The 20861-nt window shown below is 44.3% G+C and overlaps 1 protein-coding gene across 1 annotated transcript in view; it reads left to right on the top strand.

Moving 5' to 3' along the window:
* Window positions 1–20861, top strand: part of LOC115468178 (protocadherin-16-like) — a gene marked incomplete at its 3' end in the record, with an annotated part of 53163 nt that overhangs the window by 11988 nt on the left and 20314 nt on the right. Inside the window, exons 4-6 of the mRNA XM_030199715.1 lie at window positions 14190–14377; window positions 15053–15149; window positions 18677–18834. Of these exons, the coding sequence (XP_030055575.1) occupies window positions 14190–14377; window positions 15053–15149; window positions 18677–18834 (443 nt within the window). The remainder of the gene's footprint in view (window positions 1–14189; window positions 14378–15052; window positions 15150–18676; window positions 18835–20861) is intronic.

Below are 20861 nucleotides of genomic sequence, written 5' to 3'. Positions count from 1 at the left end.
AGAGAGACTAAGGAGGCTAAGGCTTTTCAGCTTGGAGAAGAGACGGCTGAGCGGAGACATGATAGAGGTATATAAAATAATGAGTGGAGTGGAACAGGTGGATGTGAAGCGTCTGTTCATGCTTTCCAAAAATACTAGGACTAGGGGGCATGCGATGAAACTACAGTGTAGTAAATTTAAAACAAATCAGAGGAAATGTTTCTTCACCCAACACATAATTAAACTCTGGAATTCGTTGCCGGAGAACGTGGTGAAGGCGGTTAGCTTAGCAGAGTTTAAAAAGGGGTTAGACGGTTTCGTAAAGAACAAGTCCATAAACCACTACTAAATGGACTTGGGAAAAATTTTCCCAGTGTGGCATTACTTATGTAGTCCAGTATCCTGCTTCCAATAGTGGCCAAGCCAGGTCACAAGTACCTGGCAGAACCCCAAATAGTCACAAAAGAAAACAAAGGAAGAGAAACCACTCCAAAATAAGAAACTGAAACAATGAAAAGGAGTGCTTTAATCGAGCAAAAGCAGTGGAAACCATGTAAGACTACTCAAAAATCCTAAACATCATCAGGAAAAACTCTGAAATAAATCTAGCTACTACTACTACTACTTGACATTTCTAAAGCGCTACTAGGGTTACGCAGCGCTGTACAATTTAGTCCCTGCTCAAAGGAGCTTACAATCTAAAGGACAAATGTACAGTCAGTGAAATAGGGGCAGTCTAGATTTCCTGAAAGGTATAAAGGTTAGGTGCCGAAAGCAACATTGAAGAGGTGGGCTTTGAGCAAGGATTTGAAGATGGGTAGGGAGGGGGCTTGGCGTAAGAGCTCAGGAAGTTGATTCCAAGCATAGGGTGAGGCGAGGCAGAATGAGCGGAGCCTGGAGTTGGCGGTGGTGGAGAAGGGTACTGAGAGGAGGGGTTTGTCCTGTGAGCGGAGGTTACGGGCGGGAACGTAAGGGGTAATGAGGGGCTGCAGACTGAGTGCATTTGTAGGTAAGAAGGAGAAGCTTGAACTGTATGCGGTATCTGATTGGAAGCCAGTGAAGTGACCTGAGAAGAGGGGTGATATGAGTATATCGGTTCAGGCGGAATATAAGACGTGCAGCAGAGTTCTGAACAGATTGAAGGGGGGGATAGATGACTAAGTGGGAGGCCAGTGAGGAGTAGGTTGCAGTAGTCAAGGCGAGAGGTAATGAGAGCGTGGACGAGAGTACGGGTGGTGTGCTCAGAGAGGAAAGGGCGAATTTTGCTGATGTTAAAGAGAAAGAAGCGACAGGACTTGGCTATCTGCTGGATATGCGCAGAGAAGGAGAGAGAGGAGTCGAAGATGACTCCGAGGTTGCGGGCTTCATATAGCTTGGAGGCTTCATATAGCAATTCTATCGGCTATGAGATCTCCTATAGCCCAAAGCTATTCCAGATCTGTAGCACTTCAATCTTATTAATAATCTGTCTCCAATGCTATAATATCTTTTTTCACTATTTTATTATAAACAATCTTTAAAGCAATTTTAAAAGTAAAAATCAGCAACTCCAGTACTTAACTGACACAAAGCTGGCACAGTGCTGATGGCAATCAAAGCTCCCAACGCTACAAAAAAAAGCATTTCGGTTCCACAGAACCTGCTTCTGGGGTGATTTCAAACCAGGTCGCTGGATGACGCTACAACCGCAACACTCAAGCAGCAACTGTCAAAAAGAGAGAGGCTAAAAATTGCTTTAAAGATTGTTTATAATAAAACTAGTAAAAAAGGCCCGTTTCTGGAGCAAATGAAACGGGCGCTAGCAAGGGTTTCCTCCCCAACCCCCCACCTTCCCTACCCACCTCTTTGTCGTTGTGAAGGCACTGACGCCATTGCTTCGCACCTCGTCAACGCACGCCACCTTCATCTCCTGAGTCCTTGTTCGTTGTGAAGCCACTGACGCCATTGCTCCGCTATCAACGTCATAACGTTTGACGTGAGGGCGGGGCCCAGAGACAGTGATTTTGGTGGCTTCACCACCACGAACCCTTCGAACCCGAAGGAAGTGACACTGACGTCAGTATCCTCAACGTTGAGAGTGAGTTTTATTATATAGGATAATAAAAAAAGACCCCATAGCATTGGAGACAGATAATTAGTAAGATTGAAGTGCTACAGATCTGGAATAGCTTTGGGCTATAGGAGATCTCATAGCCGATAGAATTGCTATATGAAGCCTCGAAGCTAGATTTATTTCAGAGAGTTTTCCCTGTTGATGTTTAAGATTTTTGAGTAGTCTTGCATGGTTTCCACTACTTTTGCTCGATTAGAACACACTTTTGTTTCAGAACCCCAAATAGTATCAGCATTCCATACTACCAATCCCAGGGCAAGCATTGGCTTCCCCATGTCTGTCTTAATAGCAGACTATGGCCTTTTCCTCTAGGAATGTGTCCAAACCTTTTTTAAACCCAAAAATGCTAACCAAAGTTACCACATCCTCCGGCAATGAGTTCCAGAGCTTAACGGAGTGAAAACATATTTCCATGTAATTTCAATGAGTGTCCCCTAGTCTTTGTACTTTTTGAAAGAGTGAAAAATCAATTCACTTTTACCTGTTCCACACCATTCAGGATTTTGTAGGCCTCAATCATATCCTCCCTCAGCCGTCTCTTTTCCAAGCTGAAGACCCTAACCTCTTTAGCTTTTCCTCATATGGGAGCAGTTCCATAACCTTTATCATTTTGGTAACTCTTCTTTGAACCTTTTCTAATTCCGTTATATCTTTTTTTGAGATACAGCAACCAGAACTGAACGCAATACTCAAGGTGAGGTTGCACCATGGAGCAATACAGAGGATAACCACAATGCATGAGAGAGATCTACATACAGTGGAAGTAGCAGCATGCAAATTTATCTCACGAATGGTCATTGTGGGTATCCTGAAAACCTGATTGGCTGGGTGCATATTGTGGACTGGGGTTGAAAAGCCCTGCTTTAACCACTCTGAAGTACTTAGTTACCCAGTATACCTCTTTGCAAGCTGCCCCTGAATTTGGTCCTCGAGGGCCACAGCCAGTCAGGTTTTCAGGATACCTGTGATGAATATACATGAGAGAGATTTGCATGTTTTGAATTTCAAAGAATGGCTTTGGTCTCCTGCTACCCAGATAAATGGTTTTGACTATTATTAGGAAAAGGCTTCCTGCAATAGCCAGGTTTTGCAGGCCTTTTGAAAAGCAAAATAGCCAAAACCTGATCTCAGCTCCTAGGGGTCTTGATTGCACAGGTTAGATATGTAACTGGAAAATGGTCTTTCCCAAGTAACAGAGTACCTCACATTTAAGCCCTTTTTCAGAAGCATCCGCTCATGTGAATGGTGGAGAGGCCAAGCTGTTTAGAGGCCATTCATACATGGGGAACTAAGTATGTACACATATCAAGAGGGTGTGGACAGCCAGGGAGAGAGAGAGTTCTGGGTGGGCCCCATTTCAGAGGAAATCCATGTATTGAAAAATACATGTTGAAATTTACATCTGCCCCAAGGCATGTCTAAATGCCTGCTGTAGGGGTAGATATAAATCTTGACTTCTGCCCCCCCCCCAGTGTCAGCCCCCTGCCCCAGTGACCCCCCATTGGTCTCCACATGGCAAAAGCCCCTACATTTGGGCAACCACCCACTACCTGCTGCCTCCTTCCCCCTTCCTCTGACAGTCAAAATGTCAAAAATGGGTCACCTCCCAGCAGACCCTCCTCACTCCCCAACCCTACATAAGTATTGCCATATTGGGGCAGAGTTCCTCTGGCAGCTGCTTTGGCATTATTCCAGAGAATAATGCCAGAGGAATTCAGAAGAAGAAGGTTGCAGGAGTGGGACCTCTGATGGCATGTGTGGAAAAGACAAAGGAAAAAGTATATGTAAAGTTGTCCCTTGACAAAGCATTGAAATGCGAAACAGGCTCCTGTCGGGACTTGGCATATACCGGGACTAGAACAGAATGATGATTAATGAGAATTGAAAACGTAGGATGTTTAAACCACAACAGGATTTCAGAACCTCTAATATCAAGATAAGTGTGTTTTCCTGCCTATATTTTTAAGCTTTATATATACCGATAGTGCTAAAAAAACAACAAAAAATTTTTTTTCACTTGGACATTAAATATTAGGCACTGATTAAGCAAAATTGTGCACTATCGGAGGTTGGAGGGTGTCTATGATTAAAAAACCTCACATAAGCGCATTCTTTGATACAGTACTTCAATGGTGCTTTAGTGACAGTATGAGACACTCCCATTTAATTATATAATGGTACATACAGCAGGTTGTGCTCCATCCATTATCTAGTTGTGTATGTTTCAATAAAATTAGGCTGGAGTGGTGCCATTTTTCTAATTTTTGATTATTCTAGAAATAAGCAGTGGATTTTCCCCAGGTCCATTTTAATAATGGTCTGTGGCTTTTTCCCTTAGAAAGCCATCCAAACCTTTTTAACCCCCCCACAAGGTAACTGCTTTTACTACATTCTCTGGCAATGAATTCCAGAATTTAATTACAGGTTGAATGAAGAAATATTTTCTCCAATTCATTTTAAATTTACTACTTTGTAGCTTCATTGTGTGCCCCCTAGTCCTAGTATTTTTGGATTGCTGATCCAGTTCCATCTTCCTGAGATGCCCCTCAGTGGTCTTCCTTCAACTTCCCAAAACTCAAATCACTTACAGAGTTTTTGTCCAATATGAAGCCTACAACATGTAATATTGACTTCCTTCCCTCTCCCTGGTTAAAATCCACCTCTCAGGGTCTTCTTCCTTTCATTCTAATGCTAATCCAAAATAGGAACAATCCCTGTGTAAAGGCTGATCCTATCCTCAGGTTTACCAAGGGTCTCTGGGGTCTAGTGGGACAGGACTTGATACCCACTTATTCTCACTATTCTGATCAGCAACCTCAAAATGGCTGCCGAGATCTCTAGTGCTTATATTGTGGTATTACCACTAGAGGTCTCACTGGTCACTTTAAGGCAATAGACCATCACAGCAGCAGCAAGTTACTACTACTACTATTTAGCATTTCTATAGCGCTACAAGGCGTACGCAGCGCTGCACAAACATAGAAGAAAGACAGTCCGTGCTCAAAGAGCTTACAATCTAATAGACAAAAAATAAAGTAAGCAAATCAAATCAATTAATGTGAACGGGAAGGAAGAGAGGAGGGTAGGTGGAGGCGAGTGGTTACGAGTCAAAAGCAATGTTAAAGAGGTGGGCTTTCAGTCTAGATTTAAAGGTGGCCAAGGATGGGGCAAGACGTAGGGGCTCAGGAAGTTTATTCCAGGCGTAGGGTGCAGCGAGACAGAAGGCACGAAGTCTGGAGTTGGCAGTAGTGGAGAAGGGAACAGATAAGAAGGATTTATCCATGGAGCGGAGTGCACGGGAAGGGGTGTAGGGAAGGACGAATGTGGAGAGATACTGGGGAGCAGCAGAGTGAGTACATTTATAGGTTAGTAGAAAAAGTTTGAACAGGATGCGAAAACAGATAGGGAGCCAGTGAAGTGACTTGAGGAGAGGGGTAGTACGAGTAAAGCGACCCTGGCGGAAGACGAGACGGGCAGCAGAGTTTTGAACCGACTGGAGAGGGGAGAGGTGACTAAGTGGGAGGCCAGCAAGAAGCAGATTGCAGTAGTCTAAACGAGAGGTGACAAGGGTACGGATGATGGTTTTGGTAGAGTGCTCAGAAAGCAAGGGGCAGATTTTACGGATGTTGTAAAGAAGGAAACAACAGGTCTTGGCAATCTTCTGGATATGAGCAGAGAAGGAGAGAGAAGAGTCAAAGATGACCCCAAGGTTTTGAGCTGAGGAGATAGGGAGAATGAGAGAGCCATCAACAGAAATAGAAAATGGGGGGAGCGGGGAGGTGGGTTTGGGGGGAAAAATGAGAAGCTCAGTTTTGGTCATATTTAATTTCAGGTGGCGTTGAGACATCCAGACAGCAATGTCAGACAAGCACGCTGAAACTTTGGTTTGGATGCAAGGTGAGATATCAGGGGTAGAAAGGTAGATTTGGGAGTCATCAGCATAGAGATGGTAGGAAAAGCCATGGGATGAGATTAATGAACCAAGGGAAGAAGTGTAGATAGAAAAGAGGAGGGGACCAAGAACAGAACCCTGAGGTACGCTGACAGGCAGAGGGATAGAAGTAGAAGAGGATCCACCAGAGTGAACACTAAAGGTGCGGAGGGAGAGGTAGGAAGAGAACCAGGAAAGGACAGAGCCCTGGAATCCAAGTGAGGACAGGGTATCGAGAAATCTGCTGTGAGCGACAGTGTCAAAAGCAGCTGAAAGATCAAGAAGAATGAGGATGGAATATTGACCTCTGGATTTAGCCAGTAATAGGTCATTGGAGACTTTAGTAAGCGCAGTTTCGGTTGAGTGGAGAGGGCGAAAACCAGATTGTAGTGGGTCAAGAATAGCATGTGAGGAGAGAAAATCAAGGCAGCGGCGGTGAACAGCACGCTCAAGTAATTTGGAGAGAAAAGGAAGGAGGGAGATGGGTCGGTAATTAGGGGGACAAGTAGGGTTGAATGAAGGCTTCTTAAGGAGAGGTGTGACCACAGCATGTTTAAAGGCAGCAGGGACAGTCGCAGTGGAAAGTGAGAGGTTGAGAATGTGACAGATAAAAGGAATAAGAGCAGGAGAGATGGCATTAAGAAGGTGGGTGGGAATGGGATCAGAGGAACAGGTGGTACATTTTGAGGAAGAAAGGAGAAGTGTAGTTTCCTCAATAGTAACTTCAGGAAAGGAGGAAAGGGAATGAGGGGAAGAAGAGAGAGGGGAACGGACTAGTGGAGGGAGAGGTGGTGGGGTAGAGAAAGCAAGGTTTATCTTTTCAACCTTGTTGTGAAAGAATTCAGCAAGGGTCTGAGGAGATAATTTATAGGGCGCAAGAGGAGGGGAGTAGAGAAATAGAGATGAGGTTAGAGAGGTTGCGGTGAGATCTGTAGAGTTGGGATAATAGTTGGTGAGGGGGGCCAGGATTGGGATTGATGTCACCGGCTGAGAATAAGAGAAGGAGTAAAAGAGAGCGGAGGAGAGTAGGAGAGGTGTGGCCACGAAGGCGTCAAAGGCGAGAGGTATTTAGGTGGAATGGGGAAGGCAAAATGGAGGGAAGAAAGAGATGGAGATTAAAAGCCAAGAGGGAGGAAGAGGGTAGGAGAGAAGGTGAGGTGATGAAGTCGATGGATGGGCAGTGAGTTCCTGTAGCGGAGAGAGGTAGGGGGTGAGGGAAAAGATTAGGAAGGGTCATGGCTAGGAAGAGAATGTGAATAGGGGCCATAAATGACTGAGGTACTTTAGCAACTGGGAAGAAGATAAGATGTAAAGAGAAAAATGCCCTGGCGTGCGGCACCTAGAGCGGAGGCCCTGAGTGGATCGGAGTGGACCTGGGTGTCACCCCGGAGAAGGCTGTAAGGATATGCAGATGAGCTGCAAGTCCTCCACAGCACCTGAAAGGCAGCTGGTGGTAGAGCTGGGCACCTCTCAGTTGAGGAAAGGCTTACCAGGGGTTAGGCCGAAGCCAGCATTCCTCCCCCCTGAGGGTCCCCCTGAGGGGTTGTACATGGAATGTTATTATTTATGTACTTATTGGAATTTATTGCCCGCCTTTATGAAGAAATTCACCCAAGGAAGTGTACAGCAGGTACAGTTTAACATAAAACTTACAATTTTGTTAACAGTATAACAATGGTAAAAATGACCAAATATAAACAACAGTACAATCAATGAGGTAAGCTTTGAAATGGCAAATTTAATCCTGATAATAGGACTTACATGAAACAGTATTCTGCCCTCTCTCTCGGTGATTGGCAGCTTAAACCAGAGTATAGAACAGGCTCAGAACTCTTGAACCAAAACCTTCTTTAATGCAGTAATCAAACAAGGAAAAATAACTTACAATTCACATGTGCTGGACAAGAGTTTTTGCCTTGCAAACTAAGAGTCTGTTCTCCACCAGCTCTCTCTCCATGTAAGAGAGAAGCTAGGAGTAATTCAACAACATGCTGAGTAGAGATGCTGTTTATACTTTTACAGTGGTAAAATCTTGATAGCGTTACAGTAGCTTGAAGAGGGTCATACAGCAAAATACAGCATAGACAGTTTCAGTTTACAAAGGAGATATGCTGCAGACTAACTCTTAACAGACCTGATGGGGAGAGAAGGGGGGGGGGGGGGGCAACTTACCCAGCATGCACAGAGAACAACGCAAGCCAATAGAAAGAGTCCCAGAAGACACAGGGAGCTGGACATAAGCTCTGAAAGAGCCTATCATAGAGAACAACAGGATTACAGGGATTTATAGTCCAGGGCACGACCCAATTCCCTACCTCCATGCAAATGGGGACAGAACAAACAGTATAAGAAAAATAAACATTTAACAGCACCGTGTAACATTCACATAAAGAAATATAAATGTGATCATAAAATGAATGATGATATAATGGAAGAAAATTCAAATCACGTACAAGTGATATGATGTGTTCACAATACAAATAAAATAACAGGCACTCATTAGAAAATTCAAATAACATAGATATGATGCCAATGGTATTTGTACAACACAATGAAGCGTCATAATAGGTAGTGAAGGAGGGAAATGCAGAGCCAATTGGAATAAATAGATGGGTGGCTAAACTGAATCAAATTATATTGTCTATTGAATAAGATATGAGGAACTGGTCTAACTTACAGGAGGTGCAACGAAGTAGTCCAAGAGGAGAGAAAGTGAATATTAGACTGAAGGGGAAGTTCCACACACAGGTTGTGCTCCTTGTTCATTTTTGTTAAAGAAGTTGGACGTTTGGAACTCACAGTGAAAGAGTGAGAGAGTTGCAAGTTCAGATAAGTGTTGTTCCTGTTTGTTTCTTAACCTCCAGTGCTCATTGTTGATTTTTGTTAAAGAAGTTGAAAGTTCAAAGACTATATTTAGATCTTAGGGAATTTTTATTCCTTCACTATATGTGGATCCTGGTGGTATATGATGCCTGTTGAGAATTTATTTACTATCATATTTTGTTTTGCACATTGGGTTAAAGCACTAAAAAAATTGGGGGTTCTATATGGATAGTATTTCATGACGTATAGAGCTTTCTTTTATTTATTATTTGGATTTTGCTCACACCTTTTTCAGCAGTAGCTCAAGGTGAGTTACATTCAGGTACACTGGATATTTCTCTGTCCCAGGAGGGCTCACAATCTAAGTTTGTACCTGAGGCAAAGGAGGGTTAAGTGACTTGCCCAAGATCACAAGGAGCAGCAGTGGGATTTGAACCGGCCACCCCTTGGACTGGATTGCAAGACCGGTGCTCTATCCGCTAGGCCACTCCTGCACTCCACTTTTGTGGCCTGACTCACTGAAGTTATGCTCGGCTGCAGGTGCAGTCTATACCAAACTCTCTATTGAACCTTTTTACAAATAAAGATTTATTATTTGATCTCTCTTTATACTGCTTTCTTTGATATTTTTGGGATTGACTTTTTGTATGGTGCATTTGAGTTGTCTCCCCCCTGGGATTTTTGTTAGCAGTTGTTGATTTACCACACTCTGTTACAGCAGCAAAAAGAGCCCAACTCTATTCCCTATAGGAACAGTAAGCCTCAAACAGGGAACTAATCAGGTCCGAATCTTTCAATCGCTCAATGGCATCTCGTTGATCAACAAATCTAGGAAGGTGGCAACTGGTCCAGAAATAAGTGAAGCTCTGCAGTTGTAGTAAGCACCAAGGTACGGTTGTTGTGAACCAGTCGCACACGTGCTGGGTATTGGAATGCAAATTTGATGTCCATAGTGTACAACTGCGAACAGAAAGGTGCCAGAGCCTTCCGTTGCTCAGATAACCCGAATTGAGTCATCTTGGAACACAAACAGTTTATACGGCTACACTTGTACGAATCCAGTAATCAGGCTTTAATGGCATAATTCAGATAGTGGACAAAGACCGGACTTTGTTGGGTTACGTCACCCTCTTGCTCCCCACCCGATGCGCCCTCTCCACATGCACCAGGCCTATGGCTTGGGGAAGCCCAACTGCCTCCGGTAGCCAACGCTCAGCAGTCTCCACCAAATCCACATCCTTTACACTCTCCGGGAGGCCTATTTATTTATTTATTTTATTTATGTATTTATTATTACATTTGTACCCCACGCTTTCCCACTCAAAGCAGGTTCAATGTGGCTTACATAGTAATAAGGATTATAGAATATTGATAAAGAAACTAAAAGTTAAGTATAGCAGAATAACAAAAGAGATAGGTAGGTAGAGAAGGACAGGGGTGAAGGGAGTAGGAGAGGTATGAGCAAGGGTAGGTGAACATTGGAAGAGGGGTGGAGGAGGCGGGAGGGGGATGGGTTACAGGATAAGCAGCATAGGGAATTTTGGTGGGAGAAGTAGTCTAGGTCATTGTCGTTGTCTCCTAGATATGTGTTGGGTAGTAGGGTTCATAAATGCACAAGTTATTGCACCGCCCATGATTGTCCTGATCTTCCACCCTTTCCGACAGCTGCCTGCACTGTGTTTCCGACGCGCCCAGTCTGTCCTTCAGCATGGCTACTCGGTTCTCCTGGGCGGAGATTCTCTCTTCTGCTTGCTGTATGTGGGCAGCCTGTCCAGCCACAGAATCCTTTAATTCTTCCATTGCAGTATGCAGTTTAGCCAACTGATCGTCCAGGAGTTGAGACAAGTGGCACATGAAAACCTGGACAGCGTCCTTGGAAATGTTTGCTGCCATCTTATGCGTGCTGCTCACAGCCTGTTCCCTGCTGAGACGTGTCGATTGAATCAGCATAGCAGGCACTGTTGACACTTTAAACCTCTGCTTTCAATCCAGAACGAATCCCTCTTCAACCAGTTAAAATCAGAAGATAAAAAGGGATCTATTCTATCGCGGGGGTATGTGAATAAGGGGTTTTTGTACCTGAGGGAGCAGAGTTGAGCTTACAAGCATCCCGCTCAAGCAGCTGCCACCACGTGACCCCCCCCCCCCGCCCTAACTTTTTAATTGTAACATGACACGTAAAACTTTCATCCACTGAGATTTGACTTAGTACATATCCCAGTTTCGTCACCACAATGATTTCTACAGTTAGGACAGTTACTATGGAACAAACTTCCAGGGCACTTTAGATTCTGTTCAACTTTACAACAGTTTAAGAACATTCTTAAAATGTATTTTCTTCTGCAGGCCTTTCCTACAAGGTAACTGATTTTTTGGGGAATGACAGCTGGTGTTTGGAAATTGTCATTGGGGAAGAAGATAGTATTGATATTAAATCTTTTTGATATGCATTATGTTTTGTTTTGTTTTGTAATGTTTTGTATGGTTGTATGTTTTCTTTTTAATTGAATTATCTATGTGATAACGTTCATAAGCCACTTAGTGGTAAGAAGACAAAAGGGTTTTTTAAATAAATAAGTACCGTAAAATCCTTATGATTACTATTGCCACAGCTCGTAGACGTAATCATTCATGTCCATAATCTATTGTTATGAAGAGCAACTGCAGCATATTATCTTTATAAAATGTAATTACAAAAAAATATCATTCAGAGCTTTTGATGCTAAAGCTGGATCATGTTTATTTTTTTATTACATTTGTACCCCGTGCTTTCCCACTCATGGCAGGTTCAATGCGGCTTACATGGGGCAATGGAGGGTTAAGTGACTTGCCCAGAGTCACAAGGAGCTGCCTGTGCCTGAAGTGGGAATCCAACTCAGTTCCTCAGGACCAAAGTCCACCACCCTAACCACTAGGCCACTCCTCCACTGTTGCTACTATTTGAGATTCTACATGGAATGTTGCTATTCCACTAGAAGTCGGCCCTTGCAGATCACCAATGTGGCCGCACAGGCTTCTGCGAGTCTGACGTCCTGCACGTACGTCAGACTCACAGAAACAGAAGCCTGCGCAGCCTTCTACATGGAATGTTGCTAGTGGAATAGCAACATTCCATGTAGAATCTCCAATAGTATCTATTTTATTTTTGTTACATTTGTACCCTGTGCTTTCCCACTCATGGCAGGCTCAATGCGGCTTACATGGGGCAATGGAGGGTTAAGTGACTTGCCCAGAGTCACAAGGAGCTGCCTGTGCCTGAAGTGGGAATCCAACTCAGTTCCTCAGGACCAAAGTCCACCACCCTAACCACTAGGCCACTCCTCCACTGTTGCTACTATTTGAGATTCTACATGGAATGTTGCTATTCCACTAGAAGTCGGCCCTTGCAGATCACCAATGTGGCCGCACAGGCTTCTGCTTCTGTGAGTCTGACGTCCTGCACGTACGTCAGACTCACAGAAACAGAAGCCTGCGCAGCCTTCTACATGGAATGTTGCTAGTGGAATAGCAACATTCCATGTAGAATCTCCAATAGTAGCAACATTCCATGTAGAATCTCCAATAGTATCTATTTTATTTTTGTTACATTTGTACCCTGCGCTTTCCCACTCATGGCAGGCTCAATGCAGCTTACATGGGGCAATGGAGGGTTAAGTGACTTGCCCAGAGTCACAAGGAGCTGCCTGTGCCTGAAGTGGGAATCCAACTCAGTTCCCCAGGACCAAAGTCCACCACCCTAACCACTAGGCCACTCCTCCATGTGATCATGATGGCCCATAATATTGTTGCCACAAAATTTCTGTCCAATTTACATGTTGATTTCTCAAATGGAAGCTGTAAAACTTCATAATTAAGGAGGAATGAGAACAGCGGTGTTGATAAATTGCTTATGCAATACATTCCCTGAATTTATGCATCATTTTTCAATATACAGTTTCTTGCAAGCCATTTCACTGCATAAATGACAGATGTAGAAACATATGTAGTAAAAAAAAAGGTCTGGAAAATTTGAGGTCCATGGGCTTAATAAACTCCTTCAATTGCAAGTTAATCCTGCAAGTCAAATAGTTTCAGCAGAAAAAAAAAGCAAACCCACATGTTGATAGAAAACAAAATGTATTCAGCGCAGATACATAAAAATCAACATACAGCTTTCCTTCAACTGCCCAATATGGCCTTGTTTCGCCCTCTCAAGGGCTGCGTCAGGGGCTCAACATGAAAACCTGAAGGAACAGTGCAGTTTTCCCTGTCTGGTTAGTGCAGCACAGAGAATAAAGCTCACAAGCAGTGAGCTGTGTTTTTCAAGCAGCTGTATTTTATTTGTGAACAGCCTGTGGGTCAGCTTGGCTGGAGCAGGACAGGGCTGGAGCTTGTCAGAAACTTAGAGACAAAGCTGGAACATCAAGACACGGCAAGGCTGGAACTTCCACACGAGGGAGACAGGCCAAGACAGCAACAAGAAGACCTCAGGCGAAGGCCCCGATGAAGGGTAGGCCGAAAGCGGGTCACCGCAGGCGCCCCGGAACTCCCGCACACTTGGCGTGCGACCCCAGCACCCACAAGCATGCGGACTCTGAACAGTGCCACAAGATTCCAGAGGCAGCTGCACCGGTAGTCTGGAAAACCTGACCAACATCCGCAAAACACTGTGGGATCCACAAAGACAAAAAGGTGTGTCAGGCGGGAGTCGGGGCTGTGACAAAGATAAGGGAGCAACCATGAGATGTGTACCTGGGAGCATTTATATGACGTCCACAGCAGTGCCCTCCTGGGATGTCTGGGAGACCAATCTACTAAAAATGCTGGCCCCTCCTACATTCCAATTACTTGATTTTGTGCATTTTTAACGTGCAGGATTTTTTTTGAAAATGGCCTAATAAGATAAATGCACAAAGCACAAAACCTTGTTCAAAGCAGTATTTTTGAAAAATAAAGATAGATGTTTTTCTTTTTTTTCAAAAATGGGTATATTTCCTATTCAGATTTAGTATGTTTAGCCCAAAACGTCCAAAATCCGACTTAGACGCAGTATCTAAAATGCCCCCCCACATAAAGAACACCTTGATCTTTCTCAGGAGTGACAAATACATCAAAGGGACTGAGCACTTGTTTTAAATAGCTTCCCCTTGTGTATGCTATCTTTAAATGTTTATTTTAAAAAACAAGGGTGTAGTGACAATAAAGTTCAGGGTTTATGTAAGGTCTTAATAAGGAGGCAAATATGAATATCTCAGAACATCTTTTCTGTTAACTGGTGTATTTGGTTTACTACAAAGTAGATTGCAATTAATGAATTGAAGTCTTCTAGAAGAGGATTCTATGATGCTTTGATTTTCTTTGTAGGTGAGCTGAGTATGCGAAGAAGTCTTGACCGTGAGCGGCAGTCCAGTTTCCAGCTTCTGGTTGTTGTGCAAGATGGTGGTACTCCACCTCGAAGCACCACCGGCACCCTCTATATCACTGTACTGGATGAGAATGACAATCACCCCGTCTTTCTTCATGCCATTGCAGGAAAAGAATTCTCTGTACAGGTGAGGGAAAAAACAGAGGAGGGGAGAAACATCATCTGGTGATGGGGAAGAGAAAGAAAGGAGGGTAAGGGGAAGAGAAGGAACTGGTATACTGTCATTTTAGTAAATCTTGGGGAAGGTGATTTTGAAAATCTGCAGATACAGTGACCAAAATTAAATGCAGTACTCAAGGTGAGGTCGCATCACGGAGCGATACAGAGGCATCCTTTCCTAATAATTCCTAGCATCCTTTTTGCTTTTTTTGGCTGCTGCTGCACACTGGGCAGAAGATTTCAGCGTATTGTCTACAATGACACCTAGATCTTTTTCTTGAGTGCTGACTCCTGACATGGACCCTGGCATCTATGATTTGGATTATTCTTCCCAATGTGCATCACTTTGCATTTTGGATGCCCAGGCTTCCAGTAAGTAAGGAGTCTCTGTGTGACAGAAAGTGATTGTCCCCGTTAGATTCATTCACTGCAGTACAGATGAATGAGGGAGGGTGGGAGAGTGAGTTGAGCAGGCTATGCCAATGAATACAATGCAGAGGTATTTTCCGTTTGTCAGAGATGGGACTTTTCGGAGCCTGGAGGATGAGTTCTGTCAGAGAAGCATGCATAGCACAGCTTTGTCCATATGGATCTCCGAACACCTGTACTGTCACAGCCCTAATGATCTTCTTTTCTTTTGCAGGTACTGGAGGGCAAATCTTCAGGCACGTTTATAAGCAGCCTGCAGGCCAAGGATCCGGACGAGGGCGAGAATGGAACCGTTTCCTACTCTCTGACAGGTAGACATGTGGGGTCGGGGCTGGCACAGGAAGGGCTGTGATATTTTATAGCAGGGCAGACCATGTATGATAAGTGGCAGATGTGTTTACAGAAATAAAAGACACGTAACCACAGAATGTGACGTGTGTTAGAGACAACAAAGGGCAGTGGTGAATGAAGTTCACAACAAGGAAACAGATGGTATCAGTGGAATGCCTCAGTGCCTGGCCCTGGAAATGCTTCTGTTCAAAATCTTTGTGAGCGATATGGAGGAGGGATGAGAAGGAAAAGTTTGTTTTATGCAGATGGTATTTATTTATTTGCAAGGGCTTATATTCTGCCCACCTGAGGGAGGAAATCATTATTCCCTGCTGGAAATGTATTAGTGCAGGCCATTTATCGCAGTATGTACTACAGGGTGTAAATATGCCGTCATCTACTACGTTACTGTCAGGCTCATTTTTGAAAGAGATGGACGTCCAAAAATTTGGACGTCCATCTCACAGAAACGGCCAAATCGGTATAATTGAAACCCAATTTTGGACGTCTTTTTCCGAAGTCCATCAGAAGGGCGTCCAAATCTCAAGGGGGCGTATCAGGGGCGTGTTCGAGGCGGGATTTGGGTGTTCCTAAGACTTGGATGTCTTTGAGCCATAATGGAGCAAAGCAAAGACGTCCAGGACTAAAACTTTGAAGTTTTGAGCCAAAATACATAATAGCTGACCAAAAATGATAAACATATATTAAACCAAAACTCCAAGAACCCACACCCAGGGCCGCTGAGAGACTTTGCCAGGCCCCCCAAGTCCAGCATCTCCCTTCTATGTTCCTATTCTCCATGTCTAGCATCATCCCCCTGTGTCCATATAAACCCTCCCATGTCTGGCATTGACCCCTATGTATCTGTATACCTTCAGCATGCATCATCTCACCCTCCCCCTTCCTTCCCTCCCCTTCAGCACTGCCCCTGATCCCTTCAGCTCTAGCCCCTGATCCCTTCAGCTCTAGCCTGCCCTCCCTTCCTTCAGTGTTGTTTCTTTTCCCTTCAGCTCCAGTCCTCCCTCCCTTCAGCGCTGCCCTTCACTTAGTTCCAGCCCTCCCTCCAGCTCTGCCTCTGTCCCCTTCAACTCAAGCCCTCCCTCCAGCGCTCCCCCCTTCAGCACTGCCCATCCCAGTTCAAGCACTCTCTCCCTCAGTTTCAGCCCTCCCTGCAGCACTGCCCCCTCCCCTCTCATGGGTCCAGCACTGCCCCTTTCCCCTTCACAGGTCCAGCACTGCCCACCTTCCCATGCGCGGCTCTGGCATTCTTTTTGCCGCAAAGAACCCCCAAATGCCTGCTCTGGGGCCTTCCCTCCTCCAGTTTCTGCCTTCTGCTTTAACTTTCTGTTTCACGAAACAGGAAGTTACATCAGAAGGCAGGTGTCGGCAGAGGAGGGAAGGCCCTGGAGCAGGCCTGTGGAGGATGGCGGAGAAGGAAGGTAAGAAGGAAGGGGGAAGGAGGAGACGCCTGACCTGCGGTAATTTCAGGTTGTTTTGGGGTTTTTTTTACCACGTGAGCAAAACTTTTTACCATTCCTGCAGGGCGGTAAAAAGTTTTGCTCCTGCACTCGCAGTAAATGTGGCCAAGATGGGGTAACAGGTAAAGTGAAAGAGGCTAATAGAGCCAAAAGAACATCCTTTAAAGTATGGAAAAAGGATCCAAATGAAGAAAATAAGAAGCAACATAAGCAAAGAGTTTATAAAGAAGGCTAAAAGGGAATATGAAGAAAAACTTGCCGCACAGACGGTGGCAGATAAGAAAGCAAATAGAATGTTAGGTATAATTAGGAATGGAATGGAAAACAAAAGTGAGAACATTATAATGCCTTTGTATCTCTCCATGGTGCTACCGCACCTCGAATATTGTGTGGTCAGTGCCAGCCCAAGGCAAGATGCCGCCTGAGACAGAGCTAAGATGCCACCCCCCTCCGGGCCGAGATGCCGCTCCCCACCCCATGCCAAAATGCCTCCCCCTCCCGGGCCAAGAATTCTCCCCCTTCCAACCTCCAGCCCGTTCGCGGCATTTACCTGTTTCATCATCAAACCCGGCAGCAGCAGTGATTCCTAGACATAAGTACATAAGTAATGCCATACTGGGAAAAGACCAAAGGTCCATCGAGCCCAGCATCCTGTCTCCGACAGTGGCCAATCCAGGTCAAGGGCACCTGGCAAGCTACCCAAACGTACAAACATTTTATACAAGTTATTCCTCGAAATTGTGGATTTTTCCCAAGTCCATTTAGTAGCTGTCTATGGACTTGTCCTTTAGGAAACCGTCCAACCCCTTTATAAACTCTGCCAAGCTAACCGCCTTCACTACGTTCTCCGGCAACGAATTCCAGAGTTTAATTATGCGTTGGGTGAAGAAAACTTTTTTCCTATTTGTTTTAAATTTACTACACTGTAGTTTCATCGTATGCCCCCTAGTCCTAATATTTTGGAAAGCGTGAACAGACGCTTCACATCCACCTGTTCCACTCCACTCATTATTTTATATACCTCTATCATGTCTCCCCTCAGCCGTCTCTTCTCCAAGCTGAAAAGCCCTAGCCTCCTTAGTCTTTCTTCATAGGGAAGTCATCCCATCCCCGCTATCATTTTAGTCGCCCTTCGCTGCACCTTTTCGAATTCTACTACATCTTTCTTGAGATGGGCTGACCAGAATTGAACACAATTCTCAAGGTGCGGTCGCACCATGGAGCGATACAACGGCATTATAACATCCTCACACCTGTTTTCCATACCTTTCCTAATAATACCCAACATTCTATTCGCTTTCTTAGCCGCAGCAGCACACTGAGCGGAAGGTTTCAGTGTATTATCAACGACGACACCCAGATCCCTTTCTTGGTCCGTAACTCCTAACGTGGAACCTTACATGACGTAGCTATAATCCGGGTTCTTTTTTCCCACATGCATCACCTTGCACTTGCTCACATTAAACATCATCTGCCATTTAGCCGACTAGTCGCCCAGTCTCGTAAGGTCCTCTTGTAATTTTTCACAATCCTCTCGCGAGTTGACAGCTTTGAATAACTTTGTGGCATCAGCAAATTTAATTACCTCGCTGGTTACTCCCATCCGGCTGCCTGAGCTTCTGATGAAACAGGAAGTTACATTAGAGATGCAGCCATAGTAAAGGGAAGAGGCAGATGCTGGCAGCATAAATTTGTTTATTGCCCAAATTTTACAAAAATGTGTCATGAAAGTGTCTTCCAGTATAGACTGGCTAACCTACCACAGATGACTTTAAACTAGGATCATTGAGGATAGGTAATCAAAGCCCTCAGGTAAGTAAAACATTAAACACGTCTAGACATGGTAAAAAGCAACATTTGGAAAGTTGTATATACTCATGCTCATAACATGGGATCTAGACACTGTAATGGAAGATGCTGTCTTGGATTTACTTGTGGTCACAAAGATCTATCTTAAATATGTATTTTCCTCATATCTCAGCTATGGAATGGATGTACTCATGATGTAATTTATTCCTGTTTCTTATTAGGGTCCTGGGCAGAACGTTTCAACATTAACCCAGTCTCAGGAGAACTGCGCACAGCTACAGTGCTACACCGAACTGAGAGACCTGAATACTTCTTTACCGTGAAAGCCAGCGACAAGGGGATACCCTCGAAGAGCACATCAGCATTTGTCCGTATTCAGGTACTAAATTATAGTTTAAGATTATCTAAGCAAAAGCAGAGATGACTAGAGAAAGGAGGGGACCTTGGAAGGACCCAATAACTTTTGATTGAGTTTCAGTAGGGAAGTGCAGAGATGGATGGACAGAGTGGGATGTAGAAGGTTTTGAGTAGGCAGTGGAGGACAAGAAACTGTGTAATGGGACAAAGATAATTGGGGATGAAGGAAGCCAAGATAGATAACTTTCATTCAGAAGAGAGGGAAGAACCACAGAAAGGGACAGAACATTTCTGTTGAGAAGAGTTATAGGAACGCTCAAGGACGGTTGGGAAGGAGAATTTTAAGATAGGAAGGGAGGACAGAAGGATCGTTGGGGAAAGGAGAAAATCTAGGAAGGTTTAGAGAAGGCAGGGGATCTGAAAGAGTTGTAAGGAAAGTTTAGAGATGTTTGGATAGAATTTGCTGTCGGAAGGGGCAGAGGGGGGATGAGGAGGACTGAGAACTGTAAGAAGGTTCAGAGATGATTCAGAAGAAGAAGTAGCTGTAGGAAGCAATGGAGATGGCTGAGGAGGCGAATAGGCTGGAGGAAAGGACAGGATTGGTTGAGGAGGTAGAGCTGTAAGCAGGGTCAGAGATAGCTGAGAAGGAAGAAAACCTGTCAGAGGAAATAGAAATAGTTGGGAAAAGAAGAAAGCAAAGGGAGCTTCAGAGATGGAGGAGGAACCATAAGATTGGTTGAGGTGGTAGCTAGAGCTCTATTATTTACGGAATTTAATTTATATTTTCTTGACTCCTTTCCTCTAATACAGGGTTTCTTAAACCTGTCCTGGGAAGCATCAGCTAGTCAGGCTTTCAGTATATACACAATGAGTATGCATAAGATAGATTTGCATACACTATCTTTATTGCATTGGAGTTTCTTTCATGCATTTCGAGTGTGCACATCTTGAATTTCTAGCTGGCTGGTGCTCCTCTTTAACTGGATTGAGAATCACTACTGTACTAGATGTGAACCCTAATTTACAAAGAAATTTTACATAGAACATAGAGATTGAAATTCAGGTGCCCAACTCAGCGTAGAGCCTTTTTTAAAAATACAGGCAAATGTGTATGTTTACTTTCCAGCACATGCAGCAGGGGCAGCCATTTTACAAAGATATGTGTTGAAATTATAGCTGTTGATCGATCAAAAGTTTTAATCATAATTAATTGCCTGTTCCTTGTTATACGCATCAGTTCAGACCAGAACTTGTGGGTTTGAGTCCCTTTACCAGCAAGTGGAGAGAGAGAGTACAGAATTGTGCTGTACCTTAATAGAACCCTGTGCAGCTGAGACAATTCAGTATTCTTCTCTCCAGCAGGTGGTAGAGGTCACTGTGCAGTTCTCGGTTTGGACTTTACTTTTAACTTCTGAACTGGTTGGTGACTGGCAAATTTCTGTGAAGCTGATATTGCAGTATATAAGTACATAAGTACATAAGTAATGCCATACTGGGAAAAGACCAAGGGTCCATCGAGCCCAGCATCCTGTCCACGACAGCGGCCAATCCAGGCCAAGGGCACCTGGCAAGCTTCCCAAACGTACAAACATTCTATACATGTTATTCCTGGAATTTTGGAGTTTTCCAAGTCTGTTTAGTAGCGGTTTATGGACTTGTCCTTTAGGAAACCGTCCAACCCCTTTTTAAACTCTGCTAAGCTAACCGCCTTCACCACTTTCTCCGGCAACGAATTCCAGAGTTTAATTACACGTTGGGTGAAGAAAAGTTTTCTCCGATTTGTTTTAAATTTACTACACTGTAGTTTCATCGCATGCCCTCTAGTCCTGGTAGTGCTGGGTCTCTACCCCCCTCCCCTGAAGCTCTTTGTTTCTTCTTCTGCTTTCTTTACTAAACATAACACTTGCTGAGCAGTGACTGAAAGGAGAGTCGGGGCTTTCTCTGAGGAAGTCTGTTGGTAATAGCTGAGTTTACTCTGGTGGGGGGAATGACATTTAATTTGTGCAGCTCCTGGATTGTTTGTCTGAGGCAGTTACTGGAGAACTGGGT

The sequence above is a fragment of the Microcaecilia unicolor genome, chromosome 4, assembly GCF_901765095.1.
Source record: "Microcaecilia unicolor chromosome 4, aMicUni1.1, whole genome shotgun sequence".
NCBI lineage: Eukaryota > Metazoa > Chordata > Amphibia > Gymnophiona > Siphonopidae > Microcaecilia > Microcaecilia unicolor.
Note: the sequence above shows the minus strand (reverse complement) of the source record. Positions and strands in the feature narration are given on the sequence as shown.